Source organism: Crocodylus porosus, unplaced genomic scaffold (assembly GCF_001723895.1).
Source record: "Crocodylus porosus isolate Cpor-Errol unplaced genomic scaffold, CroPor_comp1, whole genome shotgun sequence".
Lineage (NCBI taxonomy): Eukaryota > Metazoa > Chordata > Crocodylia > Crocodylidae > Crocodylus > Crocodylus porosus.
The window spans coordinates 235,376,562-235,391,967 of record NW_017728886.1 but is presented as its reverse complement, the minus strand read 5'-3'; the positions used below and the strand labels follow the sequence as shown (position 1 = coordinate 235,391,967).

At 43.6% G+C, this 15,406-nt stretch overlaps 1 protein-coding gene across 3 annotated transcripts in view; it reads right to left on the bottom strand.

Annotated features, from left to right (window-relative positions):
• Positions 1-15,406, bottom strand: part of GRHL2 (grainyhead like transcription factor 2) — a 112,548-nt gene that overhangs the window by 87,384 nt on the left and 9,758 nt on the right. For all 3 annotated transcript variants that reach the window (XM_019551407.1, XM_019551416.1, XM_019551424.1), the window contains exons 2-4: positions 9,907-10,096; positions 5,555-5,622; positions 1,032-1,422 (exon numbers count right to left, since the gene is read on the bottom strand). In XM_019551407.1, coding sequence (XP_019406952.1) covers positions 1,032-1,422; positions 5,555-5,622; positions 9,907-10,096 — 649 coding nt within the window. The remainder of the gene's footprint in view (positions 1-1,031; positions 1,423-5,554; positions 5,623-9,906; positions 10,097-15,406) is intronic.

Below are 15,406 nucleotides of genomic sequence, written 5' to 3'. Positions count from 1 at the left end.
CACACACACACACACACACACACACACAGAGCAGCGCTTGAGCCTCAGCTGCCACCCACAGGAGGCAGGAGCTGCTCCAGGGAGCAGAGTGTGGATCTCAGCTGCTCCCCTGCTGCCTGCCCACTGCAGGCTTGCAGCGGTGGGATGAGGCTGTCTCCCCACCATTGCATGCACTCCTGGGGGACCCGTACCCCTCAGATATGTGTACAGTAAGTGTGAGTGGCAGTAGGCAAGGCAAGGAAGCTCCTTGCCTCTGTGAGCTGCATGCTACTCTGGCAACATGTCCCCTGCCTGTGCAGTAGCAGTAGCGTGGAGTTGTGTTCCCTGCTGTGGGGCACACAGGAGATGTATCGCCAGGGCAGCACAGAGTCTGCAGTGGCAAAAAGCTTTCCACTGTGGCCCCACTCTGCCCTGCGGCACCAGGCTGCACCCATTATTTCCTTGAGCGCACACATACTCACCTACCTGTTTCCCTCTACCTTTCAATCTCTACATTCACCTGCACTTACCCCTGTTATCCTAGTTTGCGTCTTTCCTCTTTGACAAGTAGGTCTGGTGCAATAGGTGTTTTTTATAGTGACCTACTTAAGGATGCAGGGTAATTTTTTTTGCCAAAATTTTTCACAACTGAAAATATCCTCATTCAGAGAAATTCAAAGAACTGCTCACCTTCAAAATGGTTGCCATCTCATTGTCTTGACAGGCTGTGGCTTCACTGCTATTCAACAGTTAACTTGCCCTCTTTCAAAATTGCCAAAGTCCCCAGTGATGTACAATAGGACTGAAGCTATGTAATGCTCTCTGTATCTATCAGTAGTGGTCATTTTAATAAAGCCAAGCTGTCCTTAAGAAAGATGGTATCAGGAGACACAGACCAGGAAAAATGCTGAGAGAGCTGGAGAATCTGCTAAACAGCCATCTTGCTCATCTTGCCTTCCCAGCTCTCTTGTAGACAGCTAAAACTTACCAAATGCCATTTATTTTATTTAAATCTTTTCAATAGATACTAATGCACAAATGAAAAATCTTACCTCTGTTCCCCCATCTTTAAAAGTGTCACTGTAAGTACTATCAGGAGTACTACGCTGGTCATCTTTGAGATAGTTTGTGTGTGGGGCAATGTTGGGCATTTCATACTGAGTCTGTTCAAAGATAACCCCACGGTGTTCCTCATTTTCTCCTCTTGTATAATGAACTTGCGGGGCCATAAAGACTGGGGTGAACTCTTCTACCTTTACCACAGTAATTCCAGTTGCAGAAACCTGTGTTGGGCTCCCAGATATGTTTGTGCTGTACTCCCTTTTGGAAGACTCCAGGTGATCCTGGTTTAAGGAAAGGTTAACTGGCACTGTCTTCAGGACTTGCACTCGGTTCTCTCCTCCACTCAAATTACTCTGAGTCTCATTAGCACCAAGACAACTTCTGTGAAACAAATGAAAAGCTGTGAATTGCCCTCACAGATGAGCACCAAATCCCCTTTAGATAGGAAGCTGATTGCCAAAAGATGTCTACAGAGAAATATATTGCCCACTACAAAACTGGTTATGTGTGCTGTGGGACTGGAAAAGGTTACCAGGAAACAGCTACTGGCTGCCCTTTGCAATTAAAATATAGGACCTGACATCTCAGGAGCCTGATCCACTACAACAGATTGTACTTAAACTGTTTTTCATTCCTCTTGGACTGCTATTTGAATATAAAGTTAATATACAACATGGGCTGATTTGCTAAAATAAACATCAACAGCAATATGAAAACAACATGATTATCATATGGAGTAGACAGAGGATTTGTTAATAACAAGATTCATTTTTAGATATATACCCTTTTTAGCAGTCAGAATGGTCATTACTAGGTTTTCTGGGGTAGGTCCTGCCAAAGCACTTCTGAAGTTATCCCATCAGAACTGGGTCACTAAGTGCTGTGAGTGCCCTCTAGTTTTTAACAATATCACCACATTAGTTCTAACTTAAGGGCTAGGGACAGACATTCAAAAAGCTGGAGCCTAAATTATTTCAAACTTTCCAGGTTAGACTAACCTGCAAAAATTGAACCGATTTGCAAGTGAATAGACATTCACTTTTAATTTTGGAAATGCAGGCACATGCCTACAATGGCTCAGGCTAGAAGCTGGGGGGCGCTAAAGCAGCCCTCCCTTCCCTTTGGCAGCAGCCATTTTCCCCTCTGCTCCTGCTTGGGTGGCAGGAGGGCCTGGCCAGCATGGCCATGCTATCCACCCAGGGCTGTGGCTACGGGACTGAGTTGAGCCAGCCTGTGGGTGCTGACAGGACTAAGCCATGGGGGCTGGGCCTTTCCCAGCAGGCTGCAGCTTGAGCTAGGGGCATGGGGGCTGTCACGGAGCTGCAGCCGGCTGGACAGGGCCCTTCCCAGCGGCTGTGGCTCTGGTACAGCCCAGCCTGGCAGCATGGGTGGGGCTGGCTGCGTAGCAGGCTGCCCAGGCAGCTTGGAGGCACTGGGCCAGGAGGGCTGTTCTGCACCCCTGACCTCCAGCTGCCACTGCCACAGCCGCTGCCTCACCTGCCCCTGCCATGCTGCATCCCACTGCTCTGGGTGGGCAGGTGGGAAGCTTCAACCCAGCGGCTTCTGCCCAAGGCGTGGAGGTCCAGCTCCAGCTGCCTTTCATCTGCTGTGCCCACATGGCAGGGGCTGCTCATCATGCCAGGTGGGCAGAGGGGATGGAAAGCAGCTGGAGCTGGATCCAGAGCTCCAAGTGCTGGGGCTGAAGCTCCCCCCATGCCAGAGCTTTGCAGGGCAGCAAGACCCACAGCTGGAGGTGAGGGGAGCAGAACAGCTCCGCAGGGCCAAGCCAGTTTCTCCTCACCTCCAGTGGTTCCAGCTCTCAGCTGCCACCTACTCGCTCAGCACCATGAGCAGCCCCTGTGGGAGGGCAGAGTAGGCAGAAGGCAGCCAGAGCTCCATGCCTTGGGCTGAAGCTCTCCCCACCACCACCACCACCTGGAGTGGTGCAGCAGAGGCAGAAGTGGGAAGGGGAGTACCCACTGGAGGGGAAGGGAAGCTGGCTTGGCCCAGCAGGGTTGTTCTGCTCCCCTCACTCCAGCTGCAGCTCCTGCTGCCCAACATACTGCCATTCAGGGCAGGGAGAACTTCAGCCCCACGGCTTCCGACCAGAGCATGGAGCTCTGACTCCAGCTCCAGCTGCCTTCCATCCCCTCCACCTGCCTGGCACAAAGCAGCCAAAGCTAGAGTTGGAGCTCCATTCCTTGGGCAGAAGCCACCAGGCTGAAGCTTCCCATCTACCCACCCAGAGTGGCACAGTGCCACAGAGGAAAAAGGGGGCAGAACCTGGCCAGCCTGCAGCTTGCGATGTGACTACAGCCACTGGGTGCAGCACAGGGCAGGCAGCATGGCCGCTGCGGTCCATGAAAGCCCTGCCCAGCCTGGGCGCAGGGAGCCAGAAGCAATCTGGCCATGCAGTTCCCAAGCTGCAGCCTCCTGGAAAGGACCTGGCCCCCACAGCCCCAGCCACTGGCAAGGCAGGCAGATGGTGCAGCTATGCCAGCTGGATCTGGCTTCGCTTCCTTCCCTGCCACTGGAGTGGAGAGTAGGGGAATAGCTGATAGGGGCTGTGCCACTGCTCTGCCCTGGCCAGGAGGACCCAGGCTGCTGGTGGGACAGGGGACAGAGGGGGAGATTAAATCCCCCTCCCACTCCACATTTGCTTCAGGCTGAAGATGTGGGGGGCCTGACAGGAATTGCTACACCCCAACCAGGCTGACCCTGGCTGCAGTCCCCCAGTGAGAGAGGGGAGGGACGGGGAAATAAGCTACTTCCCTGCTACCTTTGCCTCAGGGGGCCATGCCGACCAGTGTCTGGCCACACCCTGCCCCTACTCCAGCTACAGAACAGAGGAGCAGAGCCTGCTCTTCTGTCTACAGCAGGCAGCCCAGCCCAGAGCCGAAAAGCACGCTGGGATGCCGGGGGACTCTGGTTTAACTTAAACCAGGAAGGGGTCTGGCACAGATGTTGCATAAATTGGTTTGACCCAGATCAGTTAAGTGTGATAAACTACATTCAGCCAGCTTTATCTTAAACCAGTTTCAGCCATTTTGAAACTGGTTTATGTTCACTGAACTTCTGTTCTGTTACAGGTTTAAACCAGTTTCTGATCACTTAAACCAGTTTGTGTGCAACTTCTGTCTCTAGTCAAGATGCCTTTGTACAGGCCCCAGTCATGCATAGCAGCCATCACACATAAGACAGGACAGGATGGCACCTCAGAGACTAACTCGTTCAGAAAGGCATAAGTTTTTGTAGACAACAGCCTACTTTGTCAGATGCTATCTGAGAAAGCTTCTGCCTCTCTGAATACGCTAGTCTTCAAGGTTCCAGTCTGCCTTCTGCCTGACTTCGGACTAACTTGGCTAGCTACCTCTCTCTACTCATGGACAACATACATACGAAATAGTTTCTTCATAAAACTTCCAGTGTCCAGAAACTGCTAAACATTTAGTTATTATCATCACCCAGTGAGAGTTGTTCTGATGTTGTAATGCTTCCATCTTGGCTTTTAAGCTAAGGAATATTTTGTCAATCACTACCCTGCTATGAGACTTTTCTGGAGTCAATTTCTTTAGATTCAGGTAGAAGCATAGTCTGAAATTTCTTCTATTACAGCAAAGTGTGTTTTTAACATTGAGACAGTTATCTAGTTTAGTTTTTACCTCAGTGTAGCTACATTAGAAGTTCCTTCAGCTAGCTCCACTGAGGCAATAACTAACAGCACCTTCATGCCAAGAGGATTTTACATCAAGATTTCTTTCTCAGTGTAAACAAATACACTTTTTCCCCCCTCCCGTAAAGATACATTCCCACTCTACTGCTCATAAGTCTTAATAAAACCACTTGTTATTATTCTAACCCACCTCTCAGAAGGCAAAGCAGAGTGGGACCTTAGAGACTAACTGGATTGGAGAACCTTCAAGGTGCCAGCCTGCCCCAGCTTCTGCCCAACTTCAGATTAACATGGCCAAGCACCTCTGTAAGCTACCTCTGGCCCTATCAGCACCTTCTTCTCCAAAACACAAGAAAACAAAACCTCTAATCAGAGAGGTATGAAGGAAGAAGCATGTTTGAGAAAATGTGATTTTAATGACATTATTTTACTTGCTTCCTCTCAGAGATAAAATGAAGCTAATAAAAACTATATTAATCACTTTAAAATACCCAAAATTTTGTTATAGAAAAAAATCGAGAGAATAAAGTAAATAAAAAACAAACAGAGTGAAATCAATTGTATATCTAATATCAATATGTTCTTACATTTTACTTTTCTCAGACAACACAAGTTCATTGGGCCTCTTCATTGCTTTGCACATTGCAATTTTAAAAATAATCCTGTTTTTTTTCAATAAACAAAAGTACATAATGACAGTTTCCCACAGCAGGCTTTGTTCTTTTATCTTCTGGAAGAAATCCATAAGCCATTAGGCCTTGACAGTTCTTTTGATTCACATCTGATCAAAGTTTTTGTTAGCGGTAGCAAATTGGTATATTATTTTAGATGATACTCTACCTTTTATCTTGGTCTTCTTGACTGTCACTCACTTTGTTAACAGACAACTGCCTTTTATCTCTGGGAACCTGAGAACGGCATCAGGCATGGGTCAGACAAATGTAACAGTTTGTATTTGCAACTTCAGATTAAACTAGTAATTTAACAAAAAGGGAAGGTTCATTTAGGTCAGGGATATCAGGGATATCAAACCCACAGATGTCAGGGGATGCTTTTCTCTAAAATATCGCCAGAAACCAAAAGATGATCTTGAAACAGAATAAGATGCAGTGAATATTTCCCTTTGTTTTCTTGTATGTATAAAGAATACAAAAAATATGTTTTATTTTCTTTGCCCAAAAAAAGGCGTTATTTGGCTTGCTTTTTTCTTTAGACTATCAGGAGAATCAAGCTTCAAGCTTTCTATATATGTAAATTTGCACCAAAGAGATATGAATTCAAACTATTTGATTATTTTGGTAAATCTGCATTCAGGTCCTCAGAGTCTGAAAGAAAAGCAATTCTTATCAATTTATCTAGGTTCCAAATGTCTGGACCCAGTGGAGCGCCCACCAGATGACAGCACCACAGGCCAGATCAGGCCCAGGGGTCAGAGGTTGAGTACCACGGTCCTAAATAGATATAAATAGAATAAAAAAAGCATACATCAAGGCTTTACTTAGACCATTCAGACAGCTCAAAAAGGGCTTGTAGTAGACAGAAACTGTTCCCTGAGAATATCCTCCATTCAAAGAATACTCCTGGCAGCAATGGCATCAGTTTCCATATTTGTCATAGGGGGTGTATTGGAGGCACGTTGGCATGTCACCAAAGAGCAATGAACGACAGCTACATTCCAGTTTCCTAGATACACCAGAAGAACTTAAGTCAGAGCAGGGCCCTCCATAAATCTGGAATACTTGACACCTAGAGGTGACTTAAGTCCATCTGTGCCCCATTCCCTGTTTCCAGCACAGGAATCAGGCTCTAATTTTAAATAGCCTGAATAATAACAATAACAACAACAAAAACAACAATGATGATAAATATCACTCCCTATTTTACTTAGTGAAGTTTCACTTGCATAATTTTTACAGTCTTATAAATCAACTTGTTTTCTATACTGTCTGCTTAGAAACAGGGTAGACAAGACCTGACTGTCTAATATAAAAATCCAATATGTCATCTACAACCATTTACATTTTCTTGCTCCCTGCCCACACATTAAAAACAAACAAACAAGAATGTGCTTTTCCATTTGCAGTTCACCTTCAGTGTGAGGCTTGAGACTCTCTCAGCCTTGCCATTTGACATCTGAGAGGTCCTGGGCCCCCATCTGCTTTCAAGCAACTTTCAAATTGTTATTATCCCAAGCTCTTAAAAAAAACTTGGGTTGGGTTCAACTCTCAGTGCAATGTCTGGGCCTTGTTACACATTATACTTAGGCTTCTCAAAGTGGTAGTTAGCATTAGTGTTAGCTCAAATTTAGAGCAGCCACACGTTCAGGCTAACAGGGGCCTTGAGGACTGAAAGGTAAGAATGCACCACTCATTCCATCCCTTGCCCTTTCCATTCTGGGCTCCCTGCCGCTGCCTCTTAGGGCTCCCCCTAGGACTTCCCCCTTGCCCTTCCCTAATAGGAGCTGGTGAAGGAGAGTAGTGGTGGATGGCAGGCCCAAGCCAGGCTGCTGAGGAGGGGGGTTGTCCGATTCAGTGGTTCAGGGGGAGGGAGGGGCAGCAGACCCAACCTGAGCTAGCAGGGAAGGGAGGGTAGGCAGGGTATTACATTAACGTGTAGCCTAGAGTGGCCACGTTAACATAACGCAAGCTGGGTAACACAGATCACAGATAAACCTAGCCTGGAGTGGCATAACTTTAAGAAGCCTAAGAGTGTTTAAACCTAATTTCACATACTAATGTGTGGACAAACCCATGGTTAATAGTTTCCTGAGCCACCTACAATTAACATGAACAAAGTCCTTTCTGATCTTCCACTGCAAGATAGGAGCAACTGTTATCAATTACTGGAGTATGCTTTATACAACCCATTTCACTCAGAGACCCAGAATATTTTGGATTAGCTGTCATAAGACTCTACAGAGGAACAGAATGTGTCCTTCAGAAACTAATATTGAAGGATTGCGTTTATTTTTCTAAACATTGGAGAAGAAGAGATTGCTAAATGATGAGATAAAGGCTTAGATTACTAATGTAGACCACAATCCCACAAACACTTGTAGTCAAATTGACTACAGTGGAGCTACCCTACTTTACAGATGAGAATCTGGGTATTTATTTCTTCTCGTTGGGAAAGACACCCTTATACTGACCAAAATGCCTGAAAGCTTTATGTCTTCAAATACAGTCAATGGAAGACCTAAATTAAGTTGTAGGTATATGACTGAAATAAAATCACGCTGCTCTCAGATTTCTTGTTTACCCCCCACCCCTCCCAAACACAAAGGCTGTCTCCCAAATATCTGTCATTGTTTTACCAGGTTTAAAAAGTAAAAATATTTTCTCAGTGGTGTTGATATTTAAAATAAATGGAATTAATTTGCTGATTTCCAGCTCTGCCTTCACACTTGGGGTGCTAAGTAGCTGTTCTGCTAACATTATGAGGCAAAAGACAGACTGTCAAACTCAGCACTGCTGTAAACAGGTACAGTAAAATCCCCATTATCCAGTATTTGAGTCACTGGAACACTAACAACCAGAATTTCCAACCAGACTCAGGTGGGGGGGGAAGGGGAAATGTGTGCATGTGGCGGCCACCACTGTCACCCACCACCCTGTGCTGTAGATGCTCTGCATATGGTCACCACCACACCTCCCGCCCCGGCTCTGCATGCAGCCACCGCCACCCCCTGCCATTGCCCCCCACCCCGTGTCCTGCCAAAAACCACCAGCCTCAGGTAACCAGCATTTTTAGATACCCGTCACCCCCCCATTCCCCACTCATGCTGGATAACAGGGATTTTACTGTAGAAGCCTCACTGAAGTCAGCTCTGGATATAGTTTTATTGTCATAAAGATGATTTAAGAATTCAGTTTAGACAAATGGGTATTGAAATCAAGTCTCATGCCTTGGAGCTCCAAGACATAGAACAGAATTTTCCCTTAGGTGCAAAACTGCAAAATTACTAGCAGCAGTATGTGGTTTTTGCTTTGACTTCAATCAAGGGCAATAAACGGGGTTAAGGTGTTAGCCATAACCATGCTCAAACATAAGAGAGAGAGAGAAACAGAAAGAAAGAAGCTCTTTGATTAAGATGCTGGACTGAGATTCAGATTTATGTCAATCATAGCTTTGTCGCACATTGATTCTTGTCTGCCGCTGATTAAATCTCTTAGCCTCACTGTGCTCCAGCTTCATATAATTAAACAGAAGTGATCATACTTTCTCTTCTACCTTGCATCTAGCCTGTTGTCCATTTAGCACGTAAGCTCCTTAGGACAGGGACTGTCTCTTACTAGGTGTTTGTAAAGCTCCTGGAAAAAAGGGCCCTGATCCTACTTTAGGATTCTAGATCCAGCTGAAATACAAATAAGAGCCATCAGGGACATCATGTCGTCAAAGAGTAGACAAAGATAAAAATTTTGATTTGGATATACACAGACAGACACACGTCAGGATAAGTTGCATTGGTTTTGTATATGAATGTAAATTACACTGGGCTCACGAACAGACAGATGCGCAGCTATCCCAAGATAGCTGACTCAGTGGGTAGCTGGTGTTCCCTTGTCCGTATGCAGTAGTAGAGTGTGATAGGCTGTTTGTCCTGAGCAGGCAGCTATTCCTGCATAGATGCAAACAAATTAAACCAACTAGTGCCATTTACAATAGTAGAGATTTATTCCCAATTATTTTAGGAATTATTCTTTACCATATTACATAAATTTAGGTTGCTTGCATTATCACACTGCTACTTTTTTATGCCAGCCTAAATATTTAATTCGTCTGTGCCTTTTATTCAAAATGATCCATGAGAACACCAAAAAACCCTCCAAATGAGCATTGGTCTCCTAATTTCTAAAGGACAATCCTTTCACATCAATATAGAGAAAGCTTATATAGATTTTTACAGAAGCTGTTTTTGACATGAAAAGTAAAAATACTGGCCTAAGGAAAATGATGGCTGAGAGCACATTTATGGATTATAATTTTAGTTTTAGGTCTCAACAGAACAAAATCAAAGGCCATAAAACTGCCTTCTTAACATGGTAGAGGAGCTTAAGGACCATGTCCACTGGAAAGACAACACAGACTCTTAACTTCAAAACTTATTAACTGACACCTCCCTTCCTTCATGCTTTCCATAACAGGTCCTGATAGTTAGTACAGTAGGAAGTAATAATAACCAAGGCACCTACTTTATAATAATCATACAACAAGCCAAGAGCAGCAGCGCTGTCCTCATCTCCATTTATGCTCATCATAGCCTTGGTGGCTGCTGTCAAAGGATTCTCCAAGTATGATTTCCAAGCTTCATCTTCACTTGTATAGGCTCGTCGAGTATTGAATGGAGTGTCATTTGGCGCTAAGGCCACAAGTCGTTTGTTACTGTAAAAACATGAAGCACGCAATGGTAATTCACCCAGGATCCTTCCTTTTGAAACCCATAAGCCATCTTAATATTTTCTGTTGCCTAACTTTTAATGAAATAAAGTGAAATTAATCTAACAATGTCAAGCAGATTCTCTTACTATACTTTGTTGTATTGTCTATCTATCCTCAGACCATAATAATACACATCCACATTTCCAGAAAATCAAACTTGCATGTATCTGTACACCAAGGATGTGTGCATACTTTCACCCTGTAACGTACTAAATATATTGCTCTTTGTGGAAATAATTTTCAAATAGATTTTGAAAATAATATATACAGACAATTTTGCATTAACATTAACATTTTATTAACTTATGTCCAATTCCCAAAATCAAAATGGAATTAATGTGATCTTTTGTCTAGGCTGAGAATTATGGTCACAGGTATGGTCATACAGTAAGAAGCAAAACCACCATAAATTGTGGTTCTCTCTAATGCCACTCGCCATTTTTTTAAAACTGGTATAAACTGAATCTGGAAAACCAAACTCCTGGGCTCACCTGTACATGCCAAAGGGTTTGCACTGATACAGCTATATCAATTGGCTAGGGACAGAAATTAAACATAACCAACCGGAAACTGATTCAGATCTGTAACACAACAGAAGTTCAGTGCACATAAACTGCTTTCAAGATGTCCGAAACTAGTTTAAGATAAATCTGGATAGATGTAGTATCAGACTTAACTGATTTATGTTAAACAGGTTTATTGAACTTCTGTCCCAGATGCCCTCCAGACTCAAGTTAACTGAGTCCCCCAGCATCCCAGGATGCTTTGCACCTCCCCGACAAAATCCCCCTTACACAGGAGGTGGGCTAGTGTTGGCTCAAGCTGTCTCCTCCAGTCCAGCAAGGAGGCATGCTCTAGCACCCCCCGGCTTCTAGCCTGCAGGCATGTAGCTGCATTTCCAGAATCAAAAGTGAACGTCTGTTCACTTGCTTATCAATTCAATTTACACAGCTTACACTAACCAGTGAAGACTGAATCAATTCAGCCTTGGGCTTTCCGACTGTCTGTACTTGGTCATTGTGCCTGCTGACCACTAGAATCTTCAGAAAAGGCCTTGGTTAATGTAAGTAAGGATAACAATGCCCGCCTTTGTGAAATGCTTTGTGATCATATGGCTAAAGAACTACATACATGAAAATTACTGTCGTTATTATTATACAAATCAAATCTGAAACAGAACTTGTGAAGAAGTGTTTAAAGTGGATAAAAAGAGGAGTGTTCCAACTGGGTACTGCAGGTACTCAGTCCATTTTACCATTGAAAAAAGCATCCAAGTTTGTTTTCAATACATGTCCCATTAACTATATATCAGTCTTCTGAAAAAGAATCAAATGAGGTAAACTGACTTAAAGCCAGCCAGATGTGGTCTCTCAGTTTTTCTAAGCTATTTACTCCACTAGCCTGAATTCTTATGTTTGAAGGGGAAAAAAATCCCAGGTTTACACATTTCTGTAAAACATGCTTATTTTTATCCTTATTATTTTTCTCTCCTAATTAGAGTCAGCCTACAGTCCTGACATATGAAAAACTTCAACTGAAGTTAAAGTGACACTTCTGTAAATTAGTTTGTAAAAAGTAAAAATTGAATTCACAATCCAAAGATTTCCCTTCCTTAAATTCCCCTAGAATGCATCCTGCCACACAATTTTCAAGTTACAGCAGTTCAATTACTCATGAAAACAAACTGTACGTTGAACTTGACTGCTGTCTGAAAGGGCTTTGCAAAGTGCATTTTCCTACTATACAAGTAAGAGTTTTTTGTTGCTTTCTTTTTCTTTCTTTTTTTTTTGGTAGAGATTATCATCTCTACGGTACACAGCACTGTTTACATGCAACTTTGTTTAATGAAAAACAAAATAATCTATCTGGTACATGAAGTAAAGTTTTACGAGCTGTAGGAGGGAACATTTCATAGCTTCATTTCACAACAGCCAGAACAATTAGAACTCATATAATATTTTGCTTCCATTTCAAATATCTTGATTGTAAGAAATGGCTTTCATTTTTGCAGTGCTTTTCCATGATCCCTCGACTTTTTAGACAATTAAGAACAATCTTTTCTCACATTTCATTTGTGCAATTAGTTTCTTATAACCATACCAGTGGAAACCAACAAATTTGTTTACAACAAAAGTGAAAGATGCCAAGAATACACGGTCTGCTCTCCTTTTTGACACTGTATTGTTAATGACCCTCAACCTGGATTTGCAGTAGCCTCCTCCTTTGTGCTTAAGAGGTGAATAAAGCTTTGTTCCAACCCTGGAAGAGACGCTGCTCTCTAACTGAGAGGAAATTACTCCATGCCAGGATCCTTCTTTCTTGAACAAAACGCTGCTTCAGCCAAACATGACAGTTTCACAGCATAGGCAACTGTTCATGAAATGCACAAATACCACACATTCTTTTCCGTGGTCATTTTAGCTTGTGCTCAGAGCTACAAGGGTTCTATCATCTGTCATTTAAAATTCTCACATTTGGCAGCCTTGATTTTGTGGTATGAGTGCTACAGGTTTATTGCAAGTTGCACCTGTTTAAATTTGTAACATACTCATCTAAAGAAATGCCAGAAACTCAATGGAAGAGGAATCCACTAGCATTTAAAGCTAGTTAAGAACTCTACTGTAGAAGGCAGCAGACATGAAAGTTCTCTCTCACAAGTATTCTAGCTATCATGTTGGGGGTGCTCAAATATTGACAGGATAAATGCTTTGGAAATAGCTTTTAATACTGGTAAGAAAGCAGCCAGGGATAGTAGAAACTGCTGACTGCAAATATCCATAATCTTCAGAGTCTTCTCTAAAACAGAGAAGACTCTAAAGCCTGTGTTCTGCAGGACACAGCTTCAACAGAACACATTTTCTCCAGAATGTAATATCTCTTATTGAAAAAATGCACTGCATTCTCCTCTGGTCCTGGAACTGGCCTGCAGAATGCATTATAGACAAAGGCACTCTTGTTTTATTTAGCCTAACAGACTGAAACAAAAGCACTAACAGAAATAAAAACTTCTTGCTTACCCTATAGCTGCAATCAGCTCAGCATGGAGGTAAATGGTCAGGGCTTAGTCATCATCACTTAGCATTGCTAAGCATTTCAACCACTAACTATTGTATCAAGCAAAAAGCAGAGCGCCTTATATAACAAATTCAGAGAATTCAGAATTCTCTATAAAATATCTAAAAGGGCAGAGTGTCTATAAAATGCCATTCTTTCCCCCCTTCTTCCTAACACAGCTAACTACCTCTTTCTATTGTGTCAGAATCATAGAGCCACACAAAAAATCCAGTATTAAAGATATTTTTTTATGTGGGTGGGAGGAGGGAATGGATGGTGGTGAGGTTGGACATATCTGCTTAGCTATAAGGTAGTCAGAAAAGCAAGTAATAACATGAAAGAAGGCTTCTGCCTGGTCTAATGATTAGAACACAGTCCCAGGTATCTTCCATTGCTAAGGCAAGAAAAACCCAAACTGCTGCATCTTGACTGCTATTGTTAACTCAACAAAGCTATTAGAGGTATGTATCTACATCCTACAACCATAGCTTTATTTACATGTGTATGCATATGCTAATAAGTTAGGGCTGTCTACAGAACCCTAGCCATTCTAGCCATCAGTAGAGCTACAACAGTGTAGCTACATCCTCTGGCTCCAGGGTTACCAACTGTCAACAACTTTGCTGTCAGTAAAAATAAATAAATAAATCAAGCTAAAATTGGCTGTCAGTAAAGTCTGTAAAAAAAAAAATTCAGCTGTCAATTTAAACACTAAGCAGGCACAGATTAACTGAAGCTCTGACAGGCAGAGCAAAGCAACGCTACCTGATGTTTGAGTGGGAGTGTAACACCCTGCAGGGAATGTTCTCTCAGCTATATGTTGCTGCTGCTGCATCCCAGACTGCCTGTCATACTGCTGGGTCACAGGTAGCCTTCCTTAGTGGCCAATGCTAGGACAGGAGAAACAAGGCTGGTTAGGATAAAGCCAGCGGGTAGGCTGGCAGGGCAACATGGTGTAGGGTGCAGCTGGAGGCATCAGGGTGCAAGAGTGAGTATAGGGCCCCTTTGGGGCAACAGGGAGGGATGCACAGTGTGAAACCATCACTGCAGTCAAGCAGGATTACTAAACCAATAACTTGTTTACTTCAAACCTTTTACTGACAACCAAGATTTTCTACTTCTTTTTTTTTTTTTTTACTGTGGTTAATGTTGAACCCCTCAATTTGAATCCAATACTACATGCAAATCTTTTGGGTACTACTGGGTACATCTACATAAGCAATTAAGTTAAAGAAATAAACTCCAGCAGTTTGCCACCAGAGAAAACAGCTCTCTGGTGCAGCATTTATACATCTGCCTGTGACTGCAGCAGTTAAGAGCCAGGATGCAGCAGCCCCGGGCTGAGAGCAGGTGCAGGGAGTCAGCCCCAGACTCCAGGTGGCAGAGGGGCTGGCTGGGGCATGAGAATACCAGAACTGTGAAGCCATGTGGTTGATCTCTGAGCCTGCTGCCAACTTGGGGCTGCACTGCCCCAGCTCAAACTGCTGCAGCCCTGGGCTGGCAGCAAACTCAGGGGTCAGCCACATGGCTCCACGGTTTTGGCACTCTTGTGCCCCAGCCAGCACCTCCACTGCCATCCAGAGTCCAGGGCTGACCTCCCCTCCCTCCACCAAACCTGCTGCCAGCATAGGACTGCAACAGTTTGAGGTGGGACAGAGCAGTGATGGGCTGGCACTTGTCCCCAGAAATACTATCTTACAGTGGAGTAAATTAGTTTACCACAGCCAAATTCCAGCAGGTGTTGATGGTGATGCTTTACTGAGGAGCTAATTAGTCAATTCCACAGTAAAGCACACATGTAGATGTGCTCACTTTGTAATAATGGGCATTTATAGCAATACAGATAGAGAGGTAAAGATTTCTTAGCATAAGACAAACTTTCAAATGCAGCTCACCTGATGAACAAGGTCTTGCATTCATAAAGCTTTTCTACCTCTATCCCAGCTATGCAGTTGGTACAATAAGAGATATCACCCAAAGGAATCCTTGCTTCTCACATAACTCCTGGACCATTGTGGCTACCTCACTCTAACACTACCTTAATAAATCCACATACCATTTTTTTAAATGGCCAGAGAGAATAAGACAGACAACTCTCATGAATAGAGATCCGGCTAACTACAGGCCCATTAGCCTGACTTCTATCCTGGGGAAGATCTTAGAAAAGTTTATTAAGGAGGCCATCCTTGATGGACTGGC